At 42.7% G+C, this 22,666-nt stretch overlaps 1 protein-coding gene across 1 annotated transcript; it reads left to right on the top strand.

Moving 5' to 3' along the window:
- The first annotated feature begins 10,170 nt into the window (after nt 1–10,170).
- On the top strand, nt 10,171–14,421 carry LOC133930532 (pyruvate dehydrogenase E1 component subunit alpha-2, mitochondrial). The gene is made up of 8 exons (XM_062377191.1): nt 10,171–11,000; nt 11,108–11,187; nt 11,546–11,623; nt 13,223–13,318; nt 13,408–13,479; nt 13,620–13,673; nt 13,758–13,823; nt 14,118–14,421. Exons 1-8 carry the CDS (start codon nt 10,304–10,306, stop codon nt 14,160–14,162), a joined length of 1,188 nt encoding a protein of 395 aa, XP_062233175.1. The 5' UTR covers nt 10,171–10,303; the 3' UTR covers nt 14,163–14,421.
- The last annotated feature ends 8,245 nt before the right edge of the window (nt 14,422–22,666 follow it).

The following is a 22,666-nucleotide window of genomic DNA, read 5'->3' as shown; positions in this document are numbered from 1 at the left end:
GAAGAGCGATATCTTTTTTTAAAGTTTTGATCACACACCTATCTTAATGTCAACTTGCAAGTCTTGTGTCAGTTCGTCCCCCCAGTCCATGGCTGCTTCCGTGGACAGCAATTTTAATATTTTGTGCACAAACTTATCTCACCTTGGCTGTTTTTCTTTTTTTACGAAAAGGGAGGGATTTAATTAATTTGTCAGCACAATACATCTCCATCTTACAAGCAACACCCTGACAACAAAAGAAAAAAAAACATTGAGGACTTCTTCGCAATCTTCTTCCGCTTCAGGGTCATTCGTCGATTGCTACACCGTCAAGCCGATGCCGAGCATCGCAGATCGACAAGTCCTCCTACCGAGCACGGTGAGGGAGTCCAACCATTGTTAAGCCGCAAGAGCTAACGACTCAGAATCACCTCCAAGTCACATATGTCACGTTGAAAGAACATCGGCAATGTCCACGTCGAAGTTAATAGAAGAAACACAAATTTTCAGCACCACTGCCCTCAGCGGTGCCTAAGGTGGAGGTCCAAAACTCAACTCGGCGTCCACTGGCCTAAGCACTAGCAACTCAGAAGCATAAAGACAGACACACAAGACAGGGACCGAAAGCATCCCCCAATTGCCACACACATATAGAGTCATACCTCACTAGCCATCTGCCATGGCCGTCGCCAGAGTTGATGCAGTGGTAGTCGAACTCACCGAAGACCAGCAGGAGGAGCAAAAGCAGGAGAGGAGTCATCTCCGATGACGTCACCCGGGACCCTAGACCTATACCAACCATACCAAATCTACACCATACAAGTTCTAAAACTACCCTACTAACTACGCTGGACGTCGATATGCTAGTTCCCCTCCCCCTCTGAGGGCTGAGAGCACGTTAGAGGAAGGGAATCGACCGGATCAATGTTAGGATCAGAAAATCATCTTGTTTTCATGAAATATCCCATGTTAAAAAAAAGAAAGAAAAGAGGGGGAAAAAACAACGACCATCCGAGTCGGTTGGCCGCCGCTTAAAGGACCTCATCCGACTGCCTGCCCATTGGCCACCACAACCATAGCTGCCGCCCATCGGCTATCACCTCCGAACCGCTATCGGCTGCCGCCTCCACGCCGTGCACCGGTCGTCGCACCCTGTCGTGGCCCACGTGCTGCCACCCGATCACCGAGCACCAGCCATAGCTCCCCACCCCCTCCCCACTCCCCGCCAGCTTATATCTGCCCATGATTGGATAGTCGCTCGAATGAGTATTGGTGTTTACCTAGAACTTTTCCAGTGAGTGGTTAACAAACATCACAGACCACAACTGTTGTATCTAGATAAGGTCGGGACGTGACTGGCAGTTAGACATAGTTAGTAAATCATTTGATAAGAACTAAATTCTGTAATATATGGGCATCAACATATTACCAAGTTTTATAGTGCCTAAAGTATTGTTTCTTGGAAGTTATCATACTTTTTTTAGCTCTATCCACTGGAGAGCTGCACTTATGTTTATATAGGCACCAATAATTTGAGCGTTGAAGTAGTTCTTTGCAGGGCTGAAAATTTTAACAATTCATAGTATTATTTCAGCGACTTCTATTATCTTGGTCTTGGAGGAAATTAATGCTTATTATCTTTGTTGTCAATATCTTGAAATTGTCACCTTCCTTTTATGCTTTTGAGAATAGAATTCAACAGTCCCCTATTCCCAATTCAGAGAATTTGAGTGTAGAACTCATAAACCTTTTCTTATGAGCTAATTATTGTATTGAGTATCCCTATGTTTTATTTTAACAGGAGATAGTGCCCCAATCGTGATTATACTTGGTCATCGGGACTCATCGGTAAAAAGGCAAGTAACTTAGGAGGTGTGGTTAGCACTATATTTATATTTATGTCCTACTCCTTTTGTGAATAAAATGAAGTATATGGCATCAAAGATAACTATTGGTTTATCCTCATATTCAATTATGATATGGTTGTTAATTGATAAATGTGCCAAAAATTTGTCATACTAGAATATTTGTCTTTTTCTAATTTATTCAAATTATGGATGATATTGCATTTGACAATTTGAATCTATGTTATTTTAATAATTTCGATTATGTCGTTGGCATCATAGGTTGGTAGTGGTGTTATTTATTACAAGGAGTTATCAAAAGAAAATTTTGAGAATTGACGTCAATTCACATACATGTATATGTATTTATGCATTTAATATGGAGTTAAAGGCCGGCCACCACCTTTATGTCGTGACTAGTAGCGGTACATGAATTTGCATGAGAGGCTAGTATGATGCAGCATAAAACTCTCAAATAGAATTGCATCATAGCAATTATACATTTATAGAATATTTGAAGAATACATAATCTTGGAGAAATTGATATCATGATATATGGGAAATTGCGGTGACATATACTACATTTTAATTCCTATGTCTTGATTTATCTTTATGAGTAAATTATTGTTTCTAAATTATTCTTTTAACTATGTGAGATATGTTTATATTTATAGTCGTTACTTACTAAGCTTATCTCACTCCTGTTAACTCTCTTACAGGTACACTTAGACTGTTTGACGTGCATGATGGGCTAGGGATTTTGTAGCTGCACACACCACTTCATCACAATGTCAATAGCCCTAATCATACCATAAAACTCAGTTTTTAATAGTTCGGTGCTTACGTTAAGTTTTCGTCTGAAGAAGAACCAATGTTGTATATATTGCAAAGAGATGTACCGTATGGTTACGTCGTGAGAAGCTTTATATATTGTTTATATTTTATTATATTTTGCTTGTGATGTTATAGATAGTTATATCTCAATTAAAGAGAAGACTTGCCAAAAAAAATTGAATTTTTCGCTGATTTATGCTTTAGTCATAAAGCAGGGCTTTACCGTTCGTCTCGTGCTACTGTAGCAGGGTAGCGACGGTTCGGGAAGACTTAGCTGATTTTTTTTTTTTGAAAGTAATTTCATTAACTAGAGGCCAACATCAGCGGCCACAAGAGCACTTACATCAGCTGGAGTTGTATCATGCCAGACTAGAACATCTCCTACCTGGAGCCTAACACCCAAACTGGCTAGTTTATGAGCTACCCTATTACAAGAACGAGGACAGTACGAAACCCGAACATCAGTAAACCTAGTGATCATCATATACCTGAGTTCTCTGAAGATGACACCACATGGCGCTGAGTCAAAACTCGAAGAGACCAGAGCAGACTTTAGATTGAACGCATCTGTCTCCAGAACCACTCTTAACATTCCTACCTCTGAAGCATACTTTAGGGCCTGTAAAGCTGCATTGGTTTCAGCCTGCATTGAATCAGTTATATGTTCCAATTTGCCTGCTCCCGACCCTACAACTGAACCAGAGTGATCCCTTATAACAAATCCTCATCCTCCAGAATGATCATGTTCAAAAAAAGCTGCATCAATGTTTATTTTCAGGAACTCTTCACTAGGGTACTGCCATTTCAAATTTAGAGATCGTGGTTGATCCGCTCGCTTACTGAAGAACTCCAAAAATTCAGTGCATAGTTTTTGAGCCTGAAAAGATAAACGATTTGGTGATTGGGCTTTGTCTCCTGCATTGACACTATTCCTCTCTGTCCATAATACCCATAAGATAGTAATGATTTTGAGTTGCTTCTCCTCAGGCCATTTCCAAATCTGAAGAAGCACTTCTTTTGGCGACTGCAAAGCAGCGAGAACAATGCGTTCTTCTTCAAGTAGCAGGTCCCTCCAAACAGACTTTGCCGATTTACATTTAAAGAAGAGATGACCCCCATCTTCATCAAGTCTACAGCAACATGGACATCTAGTATCAATGTCCATTCCCCTGGTCCTGATCTTTTTTAGTGTCGGCAAACTGTTGTGTGCAAGCCGCCATACAAAAGATTTGATCTTATTTGGGCATCCCATTGCCCAGATTGTTGTCCATGGAAAAGCAGTACCCAATGCTGGATTATGTACAGTATGACCTGAGCTGGGGCCATACTGTGCTGATGAACTATGAACAAAAACCTTGTACGCAGATTTCACACTGAAAACTCCCTTAGGATCAAAATGCCAAGCAACAAAATCATCACAACGGCTACCTAAAGGGATCGACAAAATTACCTCTGCATCTTCATGATTAAAAACATTCCGGACCAGTACCTCATCCCATTGGGTAGTGGCTGGGTTGATGAGTTCACTAACCCTTCGCAACATAGTTTGTTCTTGAACTGTACTTGGTCGCCGGGTAGTTCCACGAGGAAGCCATGGATCATTCCAGATATCTACTGATTCCCCATTTCCAATCCTCCAGATTATACCTTTTTTCAGCAGATTTATTCCCTTCAACACACTTCTCCAAGTATAAGACATTCCAGTTATGTTCTGCGCAGTAAGAACAGACCCATTTGGATAGTACCTTGCCTTAAGCACCTGTGCACAAAGAGAATCCGGGGCTTGAATTAACCTCCAACCCTGTTTAGCCAACATAGACTGGTTGAAAGCATATAGATCTCGAAAACCCAGTCCTCCATCTTTCTTCGAATGTGACAATTTATCCCAAGACAACCAGTGCATCTTGTCCTTGTCCTGCTGGCTCCACCAATACTGGCAGATCATTGAACTCACTTGATCGCAAATTTTTTTTGTGAGATCAAAACATGCCATTGCATAGGTGGGTATGGCTTGAGCTACAGCCTTGATGAGAATTTCCTTCCCAGCTTTTGATAGTAATTTCTCCTTCCATCCTTGGATACGATTCCATATCCGATCTCTAATATATTCAAAAGCTTTACATTTTGAATGGCTAATATAGACCGGTAGACCAAGATACCTCTTATTCGCCGTTTCAGCTTGTAGGTTTAGAGCTTGTCTGACTTCCTGACGTTGAGGTGGCATAGTGTTTTTACTAAACATAATAGCTGATTTCTCTTTGTTGATTTTTTGGCCCGAGCACTCTTCATACAGCCTTAAAATTTGTTGTAGGTGCATGGCATTTTGCTCAGTAGCTTTCATCAAGATTAGTGAATCATCAGCAAATAAAAGATGGGATACACTTGGTGCTCCTTGGCGAATACGTATCCCTTGAATCATATTATTCTCCTCTGCATGTTGCAATAAGCTTGAAAAACCCTCAGCACAAATCAAGAACAAGTATGGGGAAAGTGGATCACCTTGACGCAAGCCTCTATGTGGAATAATCTCTTCAGAATAATCCCCATTAATTTTAATACGATATTTGACTGAGCGAACACAGTTCATCAACAGATCAACTAGATGTTGATTGAAGCCCAACCGTGATAACATTGCCTCAAGAAAGTCCCATTCTACTCTATCATATGCCTTGCTCATGTCAAGTTTCAAAGCAAGAAATCCTTCCTTCCCTCTCCTCTTGTTTTGCAAGTAATGTGTCAATTCATACGCTACAAGAACATTATCAGATATCAATCTTCCTGGGACAAAGGCGCTTTGGTTTGGTGAGATTATGACATCTAGAAAGACCTTGAGCCGGTTGGCTATAACTTTAGAGATAATCTTATACAACACATTACAAAGACTGATCGGTCGGAAATCCTTTAAACATTGAGGGTCCTTTACCTTTGGGATCAACACCACTGTCGTTTCATTCCAACCATCTGGGATTGCATCACCATTTAGCACAGTCATCACCTCTTGTTTCACCCGGTTCCCAATTGTATCCCAAAACTTCTTGAAGAAAATAGCAGGCATACCATCTGGGCCAGGAGCCTTTAAATCACCTATACCATTGAGAGCTTGTACAATTTCATCTTCAGTATAAGGTGACGACAATGATTCATTCATTGCTGAATTCACACGCGGTTGAACTTTACCCATGATTTCCCCCAATCGATTGACACCATTAGAAGAAAAAATTTCAGAATATTGGGCAACAATATAATCCCGTAGGTCCGCCTTTTCTACCCATGAACCATCTTCCCGACGCAGACGTTTAATTGTGTTAATCTTTCTTCGCTGTGACGCACATGTATGATAAAAACCTGTATTTCGGTCTCCATATTTTAGCCACTCAACATGGGCCCTTTGTTTCCAGTACATGTCCTTTTGTTCTTCCAATTTATGTAGCCTATAACGAATGACATGCTCCTGGCGCACAGTTTCGGCAGAAACCTCTGCACATAAACAAGTTGCTAATTCCTTCTTCACTTTCTTTATCCTTCCCTCAAGGTCGCCCAAAACATTGCGATTCCAATTAGTTAGCACGCCAGCCACATCCCTGAGCCCTTCTCTAACATTTTCAGCACCGCACTGAAAGGCCTGGAGCCAAGCCTTTTGCACCAATTCATCACACTTGTCCTCCTGCAACCATCGTGCTTCAAATTTGAAACTCGGACATGATGTCCCATTACTCACACGTTCATCCGTGCCATGTAGTTTAACAATAATTGGTCGATGGTCTGAGTGTCGAGGATCCCCATTAATAACTTCATACATTGGAAAACAACACCTCCATTGTATGCTTGCCACAGCACGATCTAGGCGTTCACGTATATAACTTTCCTTCCGATGACTATGATTCCGCCAAGTAAATTGATCTCCGCTGAACCCAAGATCATCAAGGCCACAATGAGCTAAAGCATCCCGAAATTTATCCATACATGATTGGGGCCGAGCCGCACCACCCTGCTTTTCATAGGAGAACAAGATTTCATTGAAATCCCCCATACACACCCAAGGTTCTATAATCTGATTTTTCAGAGACCGGAGAACTTGCCACGTGAGCTCCTTCTTATCTGTTTGCGATTCACCATAAATGCCAGTGAGCCGCCAAGAACCCCCATTCGGATTGCAAACTTCAGCATCAATATACCATTTGGACAGAGTCTTTAGATTTATATTAATCCCCTTGCGCCAAAAAAGAGCTAAACCTCCACTTCTACCAACGCATGGAACACATACCATATTAGTTAGTCCCAGGATCCACCTAAATTTCTCTATCCTTCTGTTGTCCAATTTCGTCTCAGACAAGAAAAGGATATCCGGATCTTCTCGCTTCTGGAGATCCAGAAGCCCCTTAACTGCCGGGCGGTTGCCCAGACCCCGGCAGTTCCACGCTACTAGTTTCATTGGGCCTCGCAGGGCTGGTTCACCAGCCCCGCTACCATGCTGTCATCCTCTTTTATACCGTCTTCCTGCATCTCCCCATCTTCCATCAACAAGTCCTCCCCTACCCCTATGACGTCCCCCTTAAACTTCTTCAAAATGTTATTATCCTCTCTTTCCTCCCCACGCCTTTTTCGCCCTACTTGGTTGACTATCCTGACAGCAGTGCCCATATTATTTCTGATCAGCTTCTTATAGGTACCAATTTCCTTCTTATCTCTAGAAGTAGGTGGTTTGATCATAGCTTTTTCCATCTGTGTAGTGGCTGCCAAAGTAGAAGTAACGGAATCATGCACTGAATCTTCATACTTATTATCTTCAGTAGCCCCCACCTGCCTTTCATCAACCTGAAAATTCCTTCCTTCTTCCATCACTTCCACACTCTCCCTATTTGCAACCAGGTCATGTTGTATGTCGAAATCATCCTGGATACTCTTCTCCAAGGCCGTAAACGAAGTATCAGCAGCATGAACCTCTATCTGAGACTTGTGCACAGCATGTAGTTGAAGCCTCTCTTCCTTCTGTTTCCTCCAATCACCCTGATTTTTATCCTCCTTTTGCTTGTTACAATCAACGCTCTTCCTCTGCCAACGGGATCCCCCTGATCGACAAGAGTCACCTCCTCTACCCGTAATCTCATAAGAGTAGCGTCGTTTAGCAGGCATAACGCGTAGCCATTTGCCATACTGGTCAGTTTTCAATGTCTGTGCTCCTTTCTTACAATTTTTATCAATGTGTCCAATGATGCCACACGAGTAACAAAGCTCTGGTAGAAATTCATACTCTAAAGGGCACCATCTCAAATCCCCACCTTCATCTTCAATCTCCAAAGTGACACCCCTCATGATTGGCACACGAATATCCATAGAAACTTTAATCCTGAGATAGCGTCCGGCCGCTGTGCCGCTTTCGTCAACATCCACATCCAAGAATTTCCCTACCTCATTACCAATGATCTCCCCCATCGCCCTGTTCATCATCCCCATCGGTAGTTTGGCCACTCTAATCCAAATCGGGATATGAGTAAATTCCATTGCATCAATGTCTTTCCTGGCATCATAAGCTGCCATCACCAAGAGGCTATGACCTGCCGTCCAAGGGCCATCCTCCAATGCCCTCTTCATCCCACACGGTTGGTTAAAGTAAAAGAGAAATATATTATCTCCCATCTCTTTGATGATCATCCCCTTGTCAGGACACCAGATTTTGCCTAGAGTTTGATGAATTCCCTCGACAAAAATAGGTTTGTCCGCCAAAGCCAACCCCACCGCATGCCACTCACCAGGTCGAAGCATCAGTTCCCGCGTCTTTGCCACCTTAATACCCTTCCTCTCCACCTCTGAAAGCTGCAATTTCTTCATCGCTTCCTCCAAACCACTGCCCCTGTCACTTATATTTCTATTCAGACCAAGCAAGTCTGACACCTCATTCATTTGAACTTTTTTTTTATCTTTTTTCTTTCTTTCCTCTTTTTTTTTTTTTTACTTTAGCTATACAGCCGGCGTAGAAGCAAGGGCACCACCGCGGAAGCCGCCGAGGCCGCCGGAGCTTAACTAGAGGAACTCACGCTGTGCATCGAGCTTGGAGGACTTTAGGGATCGAGAAGCAAGAAAGGCAGCGAAGAACAGAGAAGGAAGGCGATAAGGACCAAACTCTGAGTCGCCTGGAATCGCCCAGTCGCCAGAGACCAAACGTGAAACGGAACCGTCCACGACCTCCCAACCATGCTTAGAACTTGACCCTAAGACTTAGCTGATTTGGGTAAGTATAAAACTCTCACCTTGGCTGCTTGGCAAACCGAAGATATGTCCCAACTGCTCCTGGAAAAAAGACAAAACCTAACAGCCAAATGACATCACCTTCGTCATTTGTTGTGAGAAGGTACTACTCCTAGTTTATTTATCTCGTTGTTATAACAAATTCGCATCTTCGATTAACAAAATCTCATTAATACACCGCAACGGATCAGCAACCACATCAGCAGTGAGCACCTTCGAACAGGAGAAAACCAGACAAGATTGCATCTCTTTTGTAAGTTGTATTTGCTGCTCGGCTCCATCCAGTCCAGTGCAGTCCGGCCCATCTACCTAGCCTTAGCTTAGTTCGAAGGGTTGGCCTCGCCTGCTCGATCAATGAGGCCCAACCCAAACTCGGACCGCCGGAGCAACGAGGCCTCTCGCTCAAAAGTATAAGGGCCTGGCCCAGTCTGTCCTATTGTGTACAAGAATCTGTTCTTCGTTGGAAGGGCCATATATTTTCGGATACAGTTAAAAAGTATGGATTATTAAAATTTTAAAACGGATATATATATATATATATCTGTAATTTACGGATTTAAAATATATAAAAATAAAAAATTCGTATACAGGATGCAGCGATGGAAAAACAAACCGCGGTCCGTGTGCAGATCGCCGATGCCTGTCGTCGCGCGTTTGGTCGTGATCTGGGAGTACGCGGCTGGCGACAGGTGTTTGTACGTTGAGAACGACCGTTGGCTGTGCCCAACGTAACTCGACCATGTCTAGAAGCTACCCGTCGCTTTACCGGCGAGCCACCTGTGCGCCTGGCCGCTTTGTTTGGTGATAAAGAGTCGCGAGTCGCGACGCACGAGGAGGTTTGCTTTTTTTCCACACCCAAAAGCTCTGCCACGCGTTCTCGGATGCAGTGGCCGAAATATTGTGTTATTCTATTCTGTCGGCTGCCACTTCATTCAAAAAGAAAGTGCCAAGGTTCGACAGGCCAAGGCTTATTTTTCCGGAAAATCGTTGCGCTTTTAAACACGAAAATTCTATTAGATATGCCGATGTATGATTTATCATAATCGTGCTGAAGAGGTATGAGAAAAATCATTAGTATAAGTAAAAAAATCAATAGATGAATAATTATAAATGGGACAAATAAACGGTGGAGATAAACCTGCGGAAGGTCAGGCGGGAGTCTCGTGTTTCGTGTCATCGTACGCGTCATCACAAATCTCACAAGCAAAGCGCCACGACGCCCGCGCGCCGAGCGAGTCCGCACCCCTCCCGCGAGCGGCACCGCCCGTCGTCTGCCCAGTGCCCAGTGCCCCGCCACTCCACCCAACCGCGGCCGCCGCCTCCAAACCATCGCAGAAACAGCCGAAACTCCGTCAAGGACCCGCCGTTCCGCGCACCGCGCGCGTCGCCCCCAACACGCCATGGCCGCAGCCATTCTCCGCCGCCTCAACCCCACCGCCGCCGCCGCCGCGCGCGTGGCGCCGCTGCTCGCCCGCGCCCCCGCGCGCGCTGTCTCCGACTCCACCGACCCGATCACCGTCGAGACCTCGGTCCCCTTCGTGTCGCACCTCCTCGACCCGCCCTCCCGCGAGACCACCACCTCCGCGCGCGAGCTGCTCGCCTTCTTCCGCGACATGTCCGTCATGCGCCGCGCCGAGCTCGCGGCGGACTCCCTCTACAAGGCCAAGCTCATCCTGGGCTTCTGTCACCTCTACGACGGCCAGGAGGCCGTCGCCGTCGGTATGGAGGCCGCGATCACGCGCGCCGACGCTATCATCACCGCCTACCGCGACCACTGCTTCTACCTCGCCCGCGGCGGGGACCTCGTCGCCGCCTTCGCCGAGCTCATGGGCCGCCGCGACGGGTGTTCAAGGGGCAAGGGAGGGTCCATGCACTTCTACAAGAAGGACGCCAACTTCTTCGGCGGCCACGGCATCGTCGGCGCCCAGGTGCCGCTCGGCTGCGGCATCGCCTTCGCGCAGAGGTACAGGAAGGAGGGCACCGTCACGTTCGACCTCTACGGCGACGGCGCAGCCAACCAGGGCCAGCTCTTCGAGGCGCTCAACATGGCCGCGCTCTGGAAGCTGCCCGTCATATTGGTCTGCGAGAACAACCACTGTGAGTTCATTTATCAAGTGTGTGGTTATGCTGTTATAATACTATTCATCACTGCAATTTCATATTGCAAGTGACTGGCGTGATTTTGGAGTACATGATTTGTGCAGATGGGATGGGGACGGCGGAGTGGAGGGCCTCCAAGAGTCCGGCTTATTACAAGCGCGGGGACTATGTTCCTGGGTTAAAGGTAAATAGTATGGATTGTTGTCGGTTTGGTTTGTTACAGAGTTATGTGCATAGGAGGTGAACCGACTGAAGAGTGTTGATTGGTGTTGTCATGCAAATTTGGTTGTGTGGTGTTCAGTGTTGGATTACTTGGCTGTGATACTGTTGGGTTTGATTTCATCTGATGGATTATAATAGATGAAACACAGAGTAGTTTTAAGACTAAGAACACTCTGATTTCCCTTGTCTTAAGGCTTCATCATTTAATTCGTCTCAGTACTGTTGAGATTGGTTTCTTTTTGGAATACCCCGGTTTTGGTGTTCATATCTGCGATATAGTCAGTGCTTGGCAATGATATGTTACCTTCTGTTCGGTGCAGGTCGATGGAATGGATGTTCTTGCTGTCAAGCAAGCTTGCAAATTTGCCAAAGAACACGCCCTTGAAAATGGACCGATTGTAAGTATTCTGGATAAAATGCTGAATTCTGTAGTTGGGAGATTATGTACATGCATGTAAATTTGGGGGTACATAATCCATCACGCATGAGGGTTAGCTGGAACGCATTGCCAGTATTTCTTTTATTTTTCATGCTACTTGATGCATTGCATACACTGAAAGGAAGGAAACAATGTTGGAAACCTTAATTATGCTTCGGGCAGATACACATCTTTCTACCTGTTAGCTTAAGATCTGTTTGCCTCTCTGTTCTCCAGATTGCAACACAGATATGGTTATTTGTCTGCAGTAAAATCCTACCTATCCAGGCTAGCAGATAGAGGTTATTGTTGAAAGCCTTTTAAGCAATTAGATATCTGAGTCTTATTTGGTAAATTGTTGCTCATGCAAATCTGATAAGGGTACCATGTCCCGTCTGTCGTTGTTGGCTGTTGTTTAGTAGTTTTTCCTGATCCATTCACTAGTGAAATTGTTGCTCATGCAAATCCTACCTATTCTGTCTCATGCATCCATTTCTTATGATCTGATATACAACTGGAAGTAATCTAGAATACTACTCCCTCTGATTCTAAACGTAAGTCGTTTAGGACATTGGCGCAATCTCCAATATGACACTTTGACTAATGATTTCTATGAAAATATATTGCTTTCGGATAAGAACTATATATTGTGAAAGTATTTTTAATGATGAATCTAGGAATATTAATTTTTCGTTCTCAATCTGCATGCTCATTTATATATTGATGGTCAAAGTTTGAAAACTTTGACCAACAGAGGGAGTACTTGATTTTAACCTATGTGTTTCTTCTGCAATATTTCTACTGAATGTTGGGTGGTTGTTTGCAGTTTTGGACTTTACTGTTTTTATTTGAGTTCAATTTTTGTCTATGGGATTTTCATAGCTGGCATATCTTACTGCAAGACAGGCTTGCTCAGTTGCTCTTATTTTACGCGTCTATTCATCATCATGTTCTATTCGACAAATATGTCTAGAATGCATAACATTGTGTTACATGATGAGTCACTGATGAGTGCGGACTACTTAAACCTAGAAGCAGATAGAAGTTATTTGTGCTGTAACTTATGCAACTTCATTTTTTATTATTTTAAGCTGGCCTAAATACATATTATAGTATCAAGTAAGCTTATGGTTTTGCATGGCTATCCGCTGCATTTCTGCTTTTCTTGACTTGTATAATTGTGCCATTGGCATCAATCTGATTGAGGGTCTGCAAACTGTTCATTAACAAAAGTTGTACTAAAACACAAACTTAAAACCTTAATAAGCACAAGGATTCAGGTAGAGAGATTGACTGTTAAAGAAAAAGTACTAAGGTTATAATATATAGGGACTTATGGTGCAAATTCAGTGAAAATATTTTCTTTGCCTCGTGCTAAATTCATGATTCTCTGTAGTACCATGTGGGTGTAGAAATCACTCTCTTGAGTGGACATACTTTGTTTGTAATAATACGATCCAATCTTGATTCATTCTGGTTTAGATTGTGCTATCAGGCTAGATTAATAATTATTTTCTAGAACATATATTTTGTACTGTAGCTGCTAGTTACCATGATTTTTATTCTTTTGGTGTTTCAGATTCTTGAGATGGACACCTATAGATACCATGGACATTCTATGTCAGATCCAGGTAGCACCTACCGCACTAGGGATGAGATTGCAGGCATAAGACAGGTTAGGATGGCAATGATCTCTCCACTTGAAAATAAGTTCCTCCTAAGATTGACATTCTGAATGATTTATTTTTAATATGGTACCAACAGGAGCGCGATCCAATTGAAAGGGTCAGAAAGCTCATATTGGCCCATGACTTAGCAACAGCCCAAGAGCTAAAGGTATTGTTTGGATTGTTAAGACTACAAAAGTATCACAGAAGCACATGACCTTGAAGGCTTGAACATGCTTACTTCACAGATAGAAGAAAAAGTGAATTGCGCATTGTAATTCATTAATGCAATATATTCTTTCTTATCAGGACATGGAGAAGGAAATAAGGAAGCAAGTTGAGACTGGCATCGCTAAAGCAAAGGTCCGAGTTGCAGCTAGATGTGTCCTATATGTGATTCCTTCATTCGAATTGCGCTTATGAGTTCATGGAATTTTTTATGTGCAGGAGAGTCCTATGCCTGATCCATCTGAGCTCTTCAAAAACGTTTATGTCAACGACTGCGGCTTGGAGGTAAGTAGATGTTAACTCATTCAGAATTTGAGATGCTTCAGTAACTTCTTTGTCTTCGAATTCTCATGATTCATGGAGACTGTGTTTTCCAAAGACTCATGGAGAGCTTGTGTCTTAACATACACCACACTTTCCTAAAAAACCATGAACTACAATTTGATTTCCAAATCTTTTGCTGCAAACCATACACTAAAACTGGTTGCGGTAGGTTAGTTTGCAGGTGGCATAACAGCATCTACAGTAACATTACGAGCGGATGTTCGATGCTAATTGATCATCTTTTCCGTGATGCAGTCCTTTGGGGTAGACAGGAAGGAGGTGAGAACCGTTCTCCCATAGACTGCTGGCAAGCAAGAAGCTTAGCTGCGTTGTACTTGTATGGTGTATACCGACAACCGAGGAGAAGTAATACAGGCAAAGGAACCCTCAGTGTTGCCGTGCATTTCCTTTTCTGTCACTGAATAAGTTTTGTAAATAAACGCATCAACTGCTGGGTTCTGTTTCTGTATCACACTGCAGTCATATCCTCTTATGGTTATCCCAATTTGTAATTTCCTCGCTCCGTGAGTTGCGAAGCTGAAGTTTTCTTGGGTGCGCATGCATGATGTTCCCTCTTCTGCTCTTCTGTATTGTGTTCTTAGATTCTTTTTAGTTTTTACAGAGAGGTCCCCTTATGTACTCAGTTCGTTGGAATTAAAAAAAATCGACCACTCCTGCTTTTGTGTTAAGAGAGGGAAGTAACAAATTCTTTAGCGAGATGCTCACCTTATCTGTGAGCACGAGCGGCCTCTTAACGTCACTGTGTCCTACATCCGTAGTAGCAAGAGTTGTCTGTTTGAATTGGTTTCAAGTCAACTGGTAAAACTATCGTGTTGTGAAAATCGCTTATATGTGCAGTTTGCTAACAGTGCTAAGATGAATGAACTCCGTCGGCGATGCTCCTAACAGTGTGCTAAGATGATCAGTGCTAGGCTTTATACGTGCAGTCTCGTAGGCTTCTGTCTCTTGTGTATCCATTAGGTCATCTTCAACCAAATCCCTTCGTAGTTCTTGTTCTATTCGTGAAAAGATTCTAATTCTTTTTAGCGCTTTAATGATTTTCTTCGCGGTTTTTGTCACGAAGAGATTACCACCTCTTTTCTCTTCATCCTAAGATTATCTTATTTTCCTTCACGAATTCTCACAAAGCAAATCGTTGAAAATAGGATAGAAATAAAGAGGATGACAATAAGGAGGAGAATTAGAAAAGGAACGAAACGAAGGATATATGGTTGGAATGGTCGGTGAGTACTGGGCTGTGATTTTGACCCGGCTGGGCTTTGTCGGTGGGTACTGGGCTGTGATTTTGACCCGGCTGGGCTTGATCCACGTAAAAATATCGAAGGCCCCTAATTATTTGGGCCCAACATGTGGGACCTATCTTTTTTTCTTTTTTATACTAGTTCCATGCGTTGCGCCATGCATTAGAATTTCCATTCCATGGAACGCAGAAGAAGACAGGAATTTCAGATCAAGTGGAGCGTGCGGACCCGCGGTACAAACTAATGGCAATTTGGTTTCATGTGGCCATGAGACACGCTGCAACCCGACGAGTAGGACAAACACGCCATGGAAGTAGCCGACTAGCCGTTGGCGAGCAGCACCCGCCGCCGCCTAGATCGATCCCGGGGTGCACTTGGGAGCAGGGTTTACTTTACGGTCGAAAACCGACGATAAACCCGGTTTACCGGTTCTAGCGGTGAGTACCGTAAAAAAAAAAAACCGGTTAAAAAATTTGAATTTGTTTATTTAAATTTTTAAAAGATTAGATCACAGTAAAAATCCACTTATCAGTAATATTTGAATTTTGTTTATTTAAATTTTGTTTAAATTTTATTTAAATTTGTTTGAATTTGTTCGGTAAAACTCCGGTAAATCCGATATCTGTAAGAAATCGGATTTACTGGTGACCTCCGATAAATTTTATTTATCGATAAAGTTTTTTCTGCTTGGGAGATCCCAAAAGCCACCGTTCAATTGCTTACATGCAAGTGGAAGAAGAGAAAAAAAAAAGAGAGGAAGAAGAGCCACCTTCTCGATAGTCCTATATCCGCCACTGCTGATAGTCGTCTTTGACGTCCGTGCAGCCCCGTTCAAACCCTGGACCAGGCTGGAGGTTTCCTGCCGCGAACGTACAGCTCGGGGACAACCGGGCAAGCCGCTGTGGCGCGTCGGTCGTAATCGCGAGACACGTCGACGCGCTCGACGCGCGCCGCCCGCCCGCGTGCGGCCGCTTCCAGCCGCCGAGTCCCGGGCGACGTGCAACGAAAACCCGACAGACGAGAGGGCGTGGGGGAGGATCGCCAGCCACACGAGCGAGAGTGTGAGACGTGTGCTGTGCTCGCGTCTGTTCTGGTCTCGTCTCGTTCGGGAGAAGGCTGAGGAGGTAGGAGGAGAACGTGCTTGCGACGCGACATCGTTCCGGCCGTCGCTGTGCGCGGGTCCACGCGTTGAAGGGGGTGGTTGCACTCGCTTTCGCATCGACCAGCTCGCTGCTTTTGCATTTCTGGATGTGGATGGACGTTCTAGAAGAAGCTGGCTAGCTCGAGGGCCGTTTTTTAGAAGCTGACTTCCTGACTACTCTTAATATTTTTTTTTTGAAAATGAAAATTCTGTCGTGAAAAGATTTATAAGTTTATTTTTTTAAAAAAATAGGATTCTCTCTTCTTTCACTTCGTGATTCTACTCGAATATAGGTTGTTGAAGATAAGAGAAAATAAAGTGAATAGAAATGGAAAAGAGAATAGTAAAGAGAACAAAATGAAAGGAATATGATGAAGATGATCTTAAAGTGGAAAAAAAAACAAATGCTCTAAAAGATAGTGGCTTTCACCAATTGCATCGCGCTGGAACCTGATTCTTGTTGGAGTTCTGGATGAATATATTGCCCTGGTTTCCACGACTTTAAGCAAATTTGTGAGTCCCAAACAGCAATTAAGTCATGCAAACAATTTCTACACAAATCAGTTTTCCCACAAGCATACGCGACTCTAATTACGATTTGAAGTATAAAATGTATTCCCTCCATTTTAAAATGTAGGGTGTAATTTGGTTCGGTGCAGCCTCCAAGAATACGCTTTGACCGAGTTTCTCTCAGATTATATTGCACATGATAATAATATAATAAAGTACATCAAAATATGAATCCAATGGTACCAATTTGTATCACAAATTCTACAAATTGACATGCTATTTGTTGGTCCAAGATCATGTAGTTTGAGTCTCAGAATACATACGCACCTTCAAAACACGTACATACATACTCTTACGACTACGAAAAGGGTCGTGCATGCTACGATGAACTTAGTCAACAGCAGAAACTTTTTTCTCGATGGACAAAACGTAAAACTTGGGCACCAAGCCTCTGCCACAGCTGATGACAGGAGAACTTCGGATTGCAAGTGATACCATTCGTGTTCCTGGGGATAACACCCTCCTTTTCCAAAGTTTGCAGGGATCACAGTGCTATTATATACTCTAATCACACTTGTGTTCAGTACAGCACAAGTGAGCTTGGGTGCTTTGTTTGGTTGGATACTTTCGAACACTTACCGAACGTAATCCACGCTTGCATGCCAAGATTGAACTCTTGATTCATGAGTGGCTCCACTAAAAAAAAACTGTTTTTTAATTACGAATACGTGAAATTTGATGGGAGTTGGGACATTTTGAGAATGGACGGACATCGGCTCCAACCATCACGACACGATTTAGGTTTACGAAGGATTTAAAGCTTATAAGGTAAAATAAAATAGTTTAAATATCTATTTTCAAACTAGAATAAGAATTAGATATTTAGATAAAGAATCTTCAATTTATCTATAGCTTCAGTTTCAAAAAAAATTAAAGTTGATGATTACCTTAAAAAAAATTAAAACTGAAGTTCTACCCATAATGACATAGCAAAATACAACTCGACTGGCTGCGTATCACAATGCACAAAGGCATCGTGCAACAACTTTTTATCCTTTCCTTTAAAAAAGATTAAATCCGTTACATCCATTCCAGGCTTGTATTATTCGTCTGGCCCACTCATCAGTCACCGCGACGAACAACTCCGTGACAAATATGGAGTGCTCCTAACGCATCCGCACCAGCTCGGGACGAGGAGCCAGTGGATCGTGTCCGTTTGCGCGCTCGGCTGCCGTGCCGAGTCAGTGAACCCCAAAAGGGTCGCGTCCAGCTGGCCGGACTGCCGTTTCCGGATTTTTTTAAAAGAAAAAAAATCAGTTCTTGGGGAATCTAGCCTGCCGTTTCATCACAACCTGTTCTCCACTTCTGGGTATGGGCGGGGCCGCCTTGGGGGACCCCTTCCTCGGCCGTAACTCTTGCGTCACCAAGAATACACACCAAAGTTGAGAACGGGCTGATAGCCTGATGGTAGGAACGGTGGATTGTTCTTCCCTAGCCACGAGCCGCTCGTGTCTTACCAGGGCATGTCCCCATAAATAAAAAGCTAAATCTTGTCTCTCACGCGTGAAGTTATGATGGAAATGTAACCTGACTTTGAGTTTTTGATGGTTCCGCTAATTTCGTTAGAGATGTGGTTGCTTAATGTTTTTGTTTGATATAGCTTTTTTCTAACAAGTTTTTCTGATAAGTTAGTTTTTTTATAAATCAATGCTCGGAGAATCAGCTGGCTAGAAAAGTTAGTCATTTAACAACCTTGATTTTTTTAAGTGAGATTATTTATCCTGAGTGCTTAACGATTATATGCTCTGAATCGTATGAACACGTATGGCATATGAATAATCATATATATGATATTATTTTTATTAAATTTTTGTGTTTAAACAAAAGCGTATTGTAATATGAATAATTTCATATAAAATTAAAAGTACAACAAGAACAAAGTTAATTACCACTGAGTCTAGCAAAATAGTATTCAATTGTAGTTCTAATGTTCATAGTAGCAAAAGGACTGCAATAGAACCACCTAATGTGCCTATGTCGCTTTCATGTCTCACACTACCATCATCAAAGATTTCTTGGTACATTGTAAAGAATCGTCTAAATAATATTTTAATTAATCATCAGGACGATCAATCACGATCACGATGATTAATCAGAATACCATCCTGGTAGTCACGGCACGTGTTTTGTGCATAAGATCGGAACACATATCTTTACAACATATGATATCACAACAAAACTTAAGAAAGAACGAGTAATTAAATTATATTATAAGTTCTTCAGTATTCAACTATTTACAATAATTTACAGCAAAAGATTAGAGAAACTACGTAATGAAAAAGTAACACATATCAACACCAAACGTTAGGTGAAGCTATATGCCCTTAGACTTCACCAAAAGCAGGTCATATGAGTAGTTTGCACTACTCATTTCCACCACATACATCGACCAGCGTGAAGTAGCCAAATACAAGCTTCTCCTCACTGTTTGAACCTAAAAGAGCAGTATGAGCATGAAAGTACTCACAAGACTTAATCCATAATGAGTATATATAATACTCCGACTCCAAGAAGAATGCATTAAGGGTATTAGTAAGGAATCAACCACATTGTTAAGTAAATTTTATAAGCAAAATACAACTTGACATACACATATGAGCTTCTATACTTAACAAAAAGTATATTTCTACCCTATAACCAACAACTTGAACATAATATAATTGGAACCATCTCATATAATCAATAATCATTTTCAACCATCCCAAACACCCCATTCCATTCACACATCCCCTAATTCGGAAACTCTACGACTGATGCAAATAGACAGAAGTATGCTCATGATCGAGAGCGTGGCAATTCGAATTATTTTTACACCCTGCAGGGGTACTCCTTACCTACACGACTCGAGGATCATATGGCTCACGTGTCCACACAGGCCCACATAAGGGGTACTCGTGCCATTTTCCAATAAGTTCCAACCGTTTGATCATACGTTGATAGGTGCGGGGGTCATCCAGAACTACTCTCGAAGCAAATTGAATACCCCTATAAGCCTATTATGTCTACGACATTATCAACTCGTACGCCAAAAGGCCACAACTATAAAAGTATTCATCTTATCATTCCCATATGCGACATGCAGTAAGCACGAAAAAGTGCTAAAGCCAACTGCACGAACAAATGGTGCTTAAAATGATGCAAGCGGTCTATGGCGTCCGAGCTCCTCTCCCGAATTACACTGAGGAACTCCTCTGTTACAGAAGATAACCCTAGCACCGCCCACATCTCGCCTTATTCTCATCATTGTCATTTGCATTTGTAAACAATAAGTAAGCTCTAAGCTCGCGAACAATAGTTGAACTATTGCTCGTCTTCTACCGAGGACCTATACATTGCTAAATATTTTGAATAATTTATAAGTTAGACATTAACAATATTATCAAGGCTACAAAGATATAGATAATCAACAACTCAAGGTGGAGGTAATACAATTTATCAATATTGGTTTTACCCATCTAAACCTAACAATGGACTCACTACTCATACAAACATATATAAAAGCATAATTTATCAAGTTATACAATACGAGATCCAAACTAGTAGGTTGAGTATGCTTAGATGCTTCCTTTACTGCTCTGGCGGTTGCCTGATACTCCCGATACAACACTTATAGAACTCTGGTAGATTCGTGTCGCCTTCACTCGTTTGGACCGTCAGCGCAATGCTCTCTAAACGAATCAAGAATGCATTGCATAAACAAACGAACGATGAAAAAAAAAGTGCAAATGATGCATGCTTGGATAACAATACAACGCCATGTTTCAAAAAGTTTGTAAAAGATCGACAAAAGACTCGGGTTGGTAAAGGTTTGAACCTCAAATAAGGTAACCTAAGTGGGTAGAGCTGTGAACCACTAACAGTCAGACTGACATTGGGGTTACGGTCAGACTGCGAGCGTGCTGAGAGTCTTAGGCCTTGACGGTCAGATCGAACGTATGTGAGCCGATGCACGCCGGACCTTCCGACGTTCACAGAAAATAGTGGGTGGTTGGGCAACGGCTAAATTATGACATCTAACCTATAAATACCCCCTCACTTGTTCTCACTTAGCTCTCTTATAACCCAAAGGAGCCTATGCATTGTGTATGTCATCAAGAAACAAGTGAGAGCACTTAAGTAAATTGCAAAGTCCATAATTAGAAGATTAAGAACCAGAGATGGCCAAATGGGCCATGCCTATTGGGCCGGCTCGAGGCCTGACACTGTAGGCATGGCCCAGGCACAGCATGACCCGAGCCGAGCTGGGCTGGGCTGGGCTGGCCCGGGGCCGAGCGCGTGGCATGGAGGGCCGGCACGAACGGGCACGACCCGGCCCAACACGTTTGGACCCGACTATTTTGTATTTTCTATATATATTTTTAATTTTGCAGCTATTTTTTTATGTATTTTCTATATTTTTATTTATTTATTTTTATCTATTTTCTATATATATTTTAAATTTTGTAGCTATTTTTATTTTTATTTTTTCAGGCTGCCCGTGGCACCGTGCCCGTCGTGCCCACTGGGCCTGCCGTGCCACTAGGCTGTAATCATGCCTAGGCCGACCCGACATGGCACGCGGGCCGGCATGTCACGGCCTGTTACACTAGCCAGGCCTATCGGGTCGTGCCTAGCCGGGCTCGTGCTGAGCCGGCCCGACTGGTCCATTTGGCCATCTCTGTTAAGGACATCATTAGTGCTTAGAAAGTAGCAAGTGTGCATCTAACTGTAGTTTAGGTTTGATCTTGGTTAAGTGAAGCTATTGATTTATTACTCTTGTTGGTTGACAACACCTAGCCGGTATTAGGTTATTCGAGTTGTCTCAGTGAGCTCTTAGAGTTCTTATGGGAGCCTCGAGAAGTGCGATGTATTTGGTTTGATACCCGCCAATCTGGAGATGGAGAAGTGGTAATCATGAGGGAACACTTGAGTCTTTATGATTCAAGGGAGAGCGATATCCTTAATGGATGCTCCAATGAGGACTAGTGAGAGTGCCAACTCCTTAATATCTCAGAAAAAAAAATTGGTGTCATCTTGTCTATCTTTCTACTTTCCTGCATTTATTTTGAGCATTTACATCCTTACAAGCTTTTAATTTCGTAATTTTCTTAGTGTCTTTATTTGATTGTTTTGTTGTCTTGCTCTAACTTGTTCGCGTAATTACATTATATCTCATCTAGGATAAGGTTACTACTTATTTTATTATTCGGTAAAAATATTTTTAATTAAAGCTTAATTCATCTTCCCTCTTAGATCATTCGATCCTTTTACATACAAACTGGTAAGGAATTGCAAATAACAAATTGCGTACAATAGCTCTATTTCTTTTTCCTCAATGGTTTTCTACCATCGCCCAAGAATAAAATGTAAGGTAAAACAGAACTGAAATACCCACAACAACATAAAAGCAAGTTGCGGCAGGACCCTTTAAGATGAATCACAAAGTTACAGTCATGATGAATGCATACATGGTTTTGGAGAACATATACATGAGACTGGTCCTTCCAAGACAAATAGAGCACCGGGTGCTTTCTGGTCCTTGAATCAAAGCTTTTATAACATCTAGTTTCGATTTGTTTTTCCAAACACACAAATCAATCCTCTTATACTAGATCCATCCAAATCACAACATATAGTTTCGATTCACTCACACAAATCCACGCCTATCCATTTTTAATCGGATAAGGGAAAAAGGGGATGGAGAGTCACCTCTGCTTCCCGACGTCTAGCAAGATGTGTATCGTACTAGGGTGTTTGAGGAGGCATCTGAGTAGCCAATGGCGTCCAGGCAAGGTCTGGCATCAAGTAGCAGTTGTGCCGGCATCTAGCAGTGGAGGTGCGTCGAGGAGCCG

This window comes from Phragmites australis, chromosome 10 (genome assembly GCF_958298935.1).
Source record: "Phragmites australis chromosome 10, lpPhrAust1.1, whole genome shotgun sequence".
Classification (NCBI taxonomy): Eukaryota; Viridiplantae; Streptophyta; class Magnoliopsida; order Poales; family Poaceae; genus Phragmites; species Phragmites australis.
This window is presented reverse-complemented; position numbering and strand designations above follow the sequence as displayed.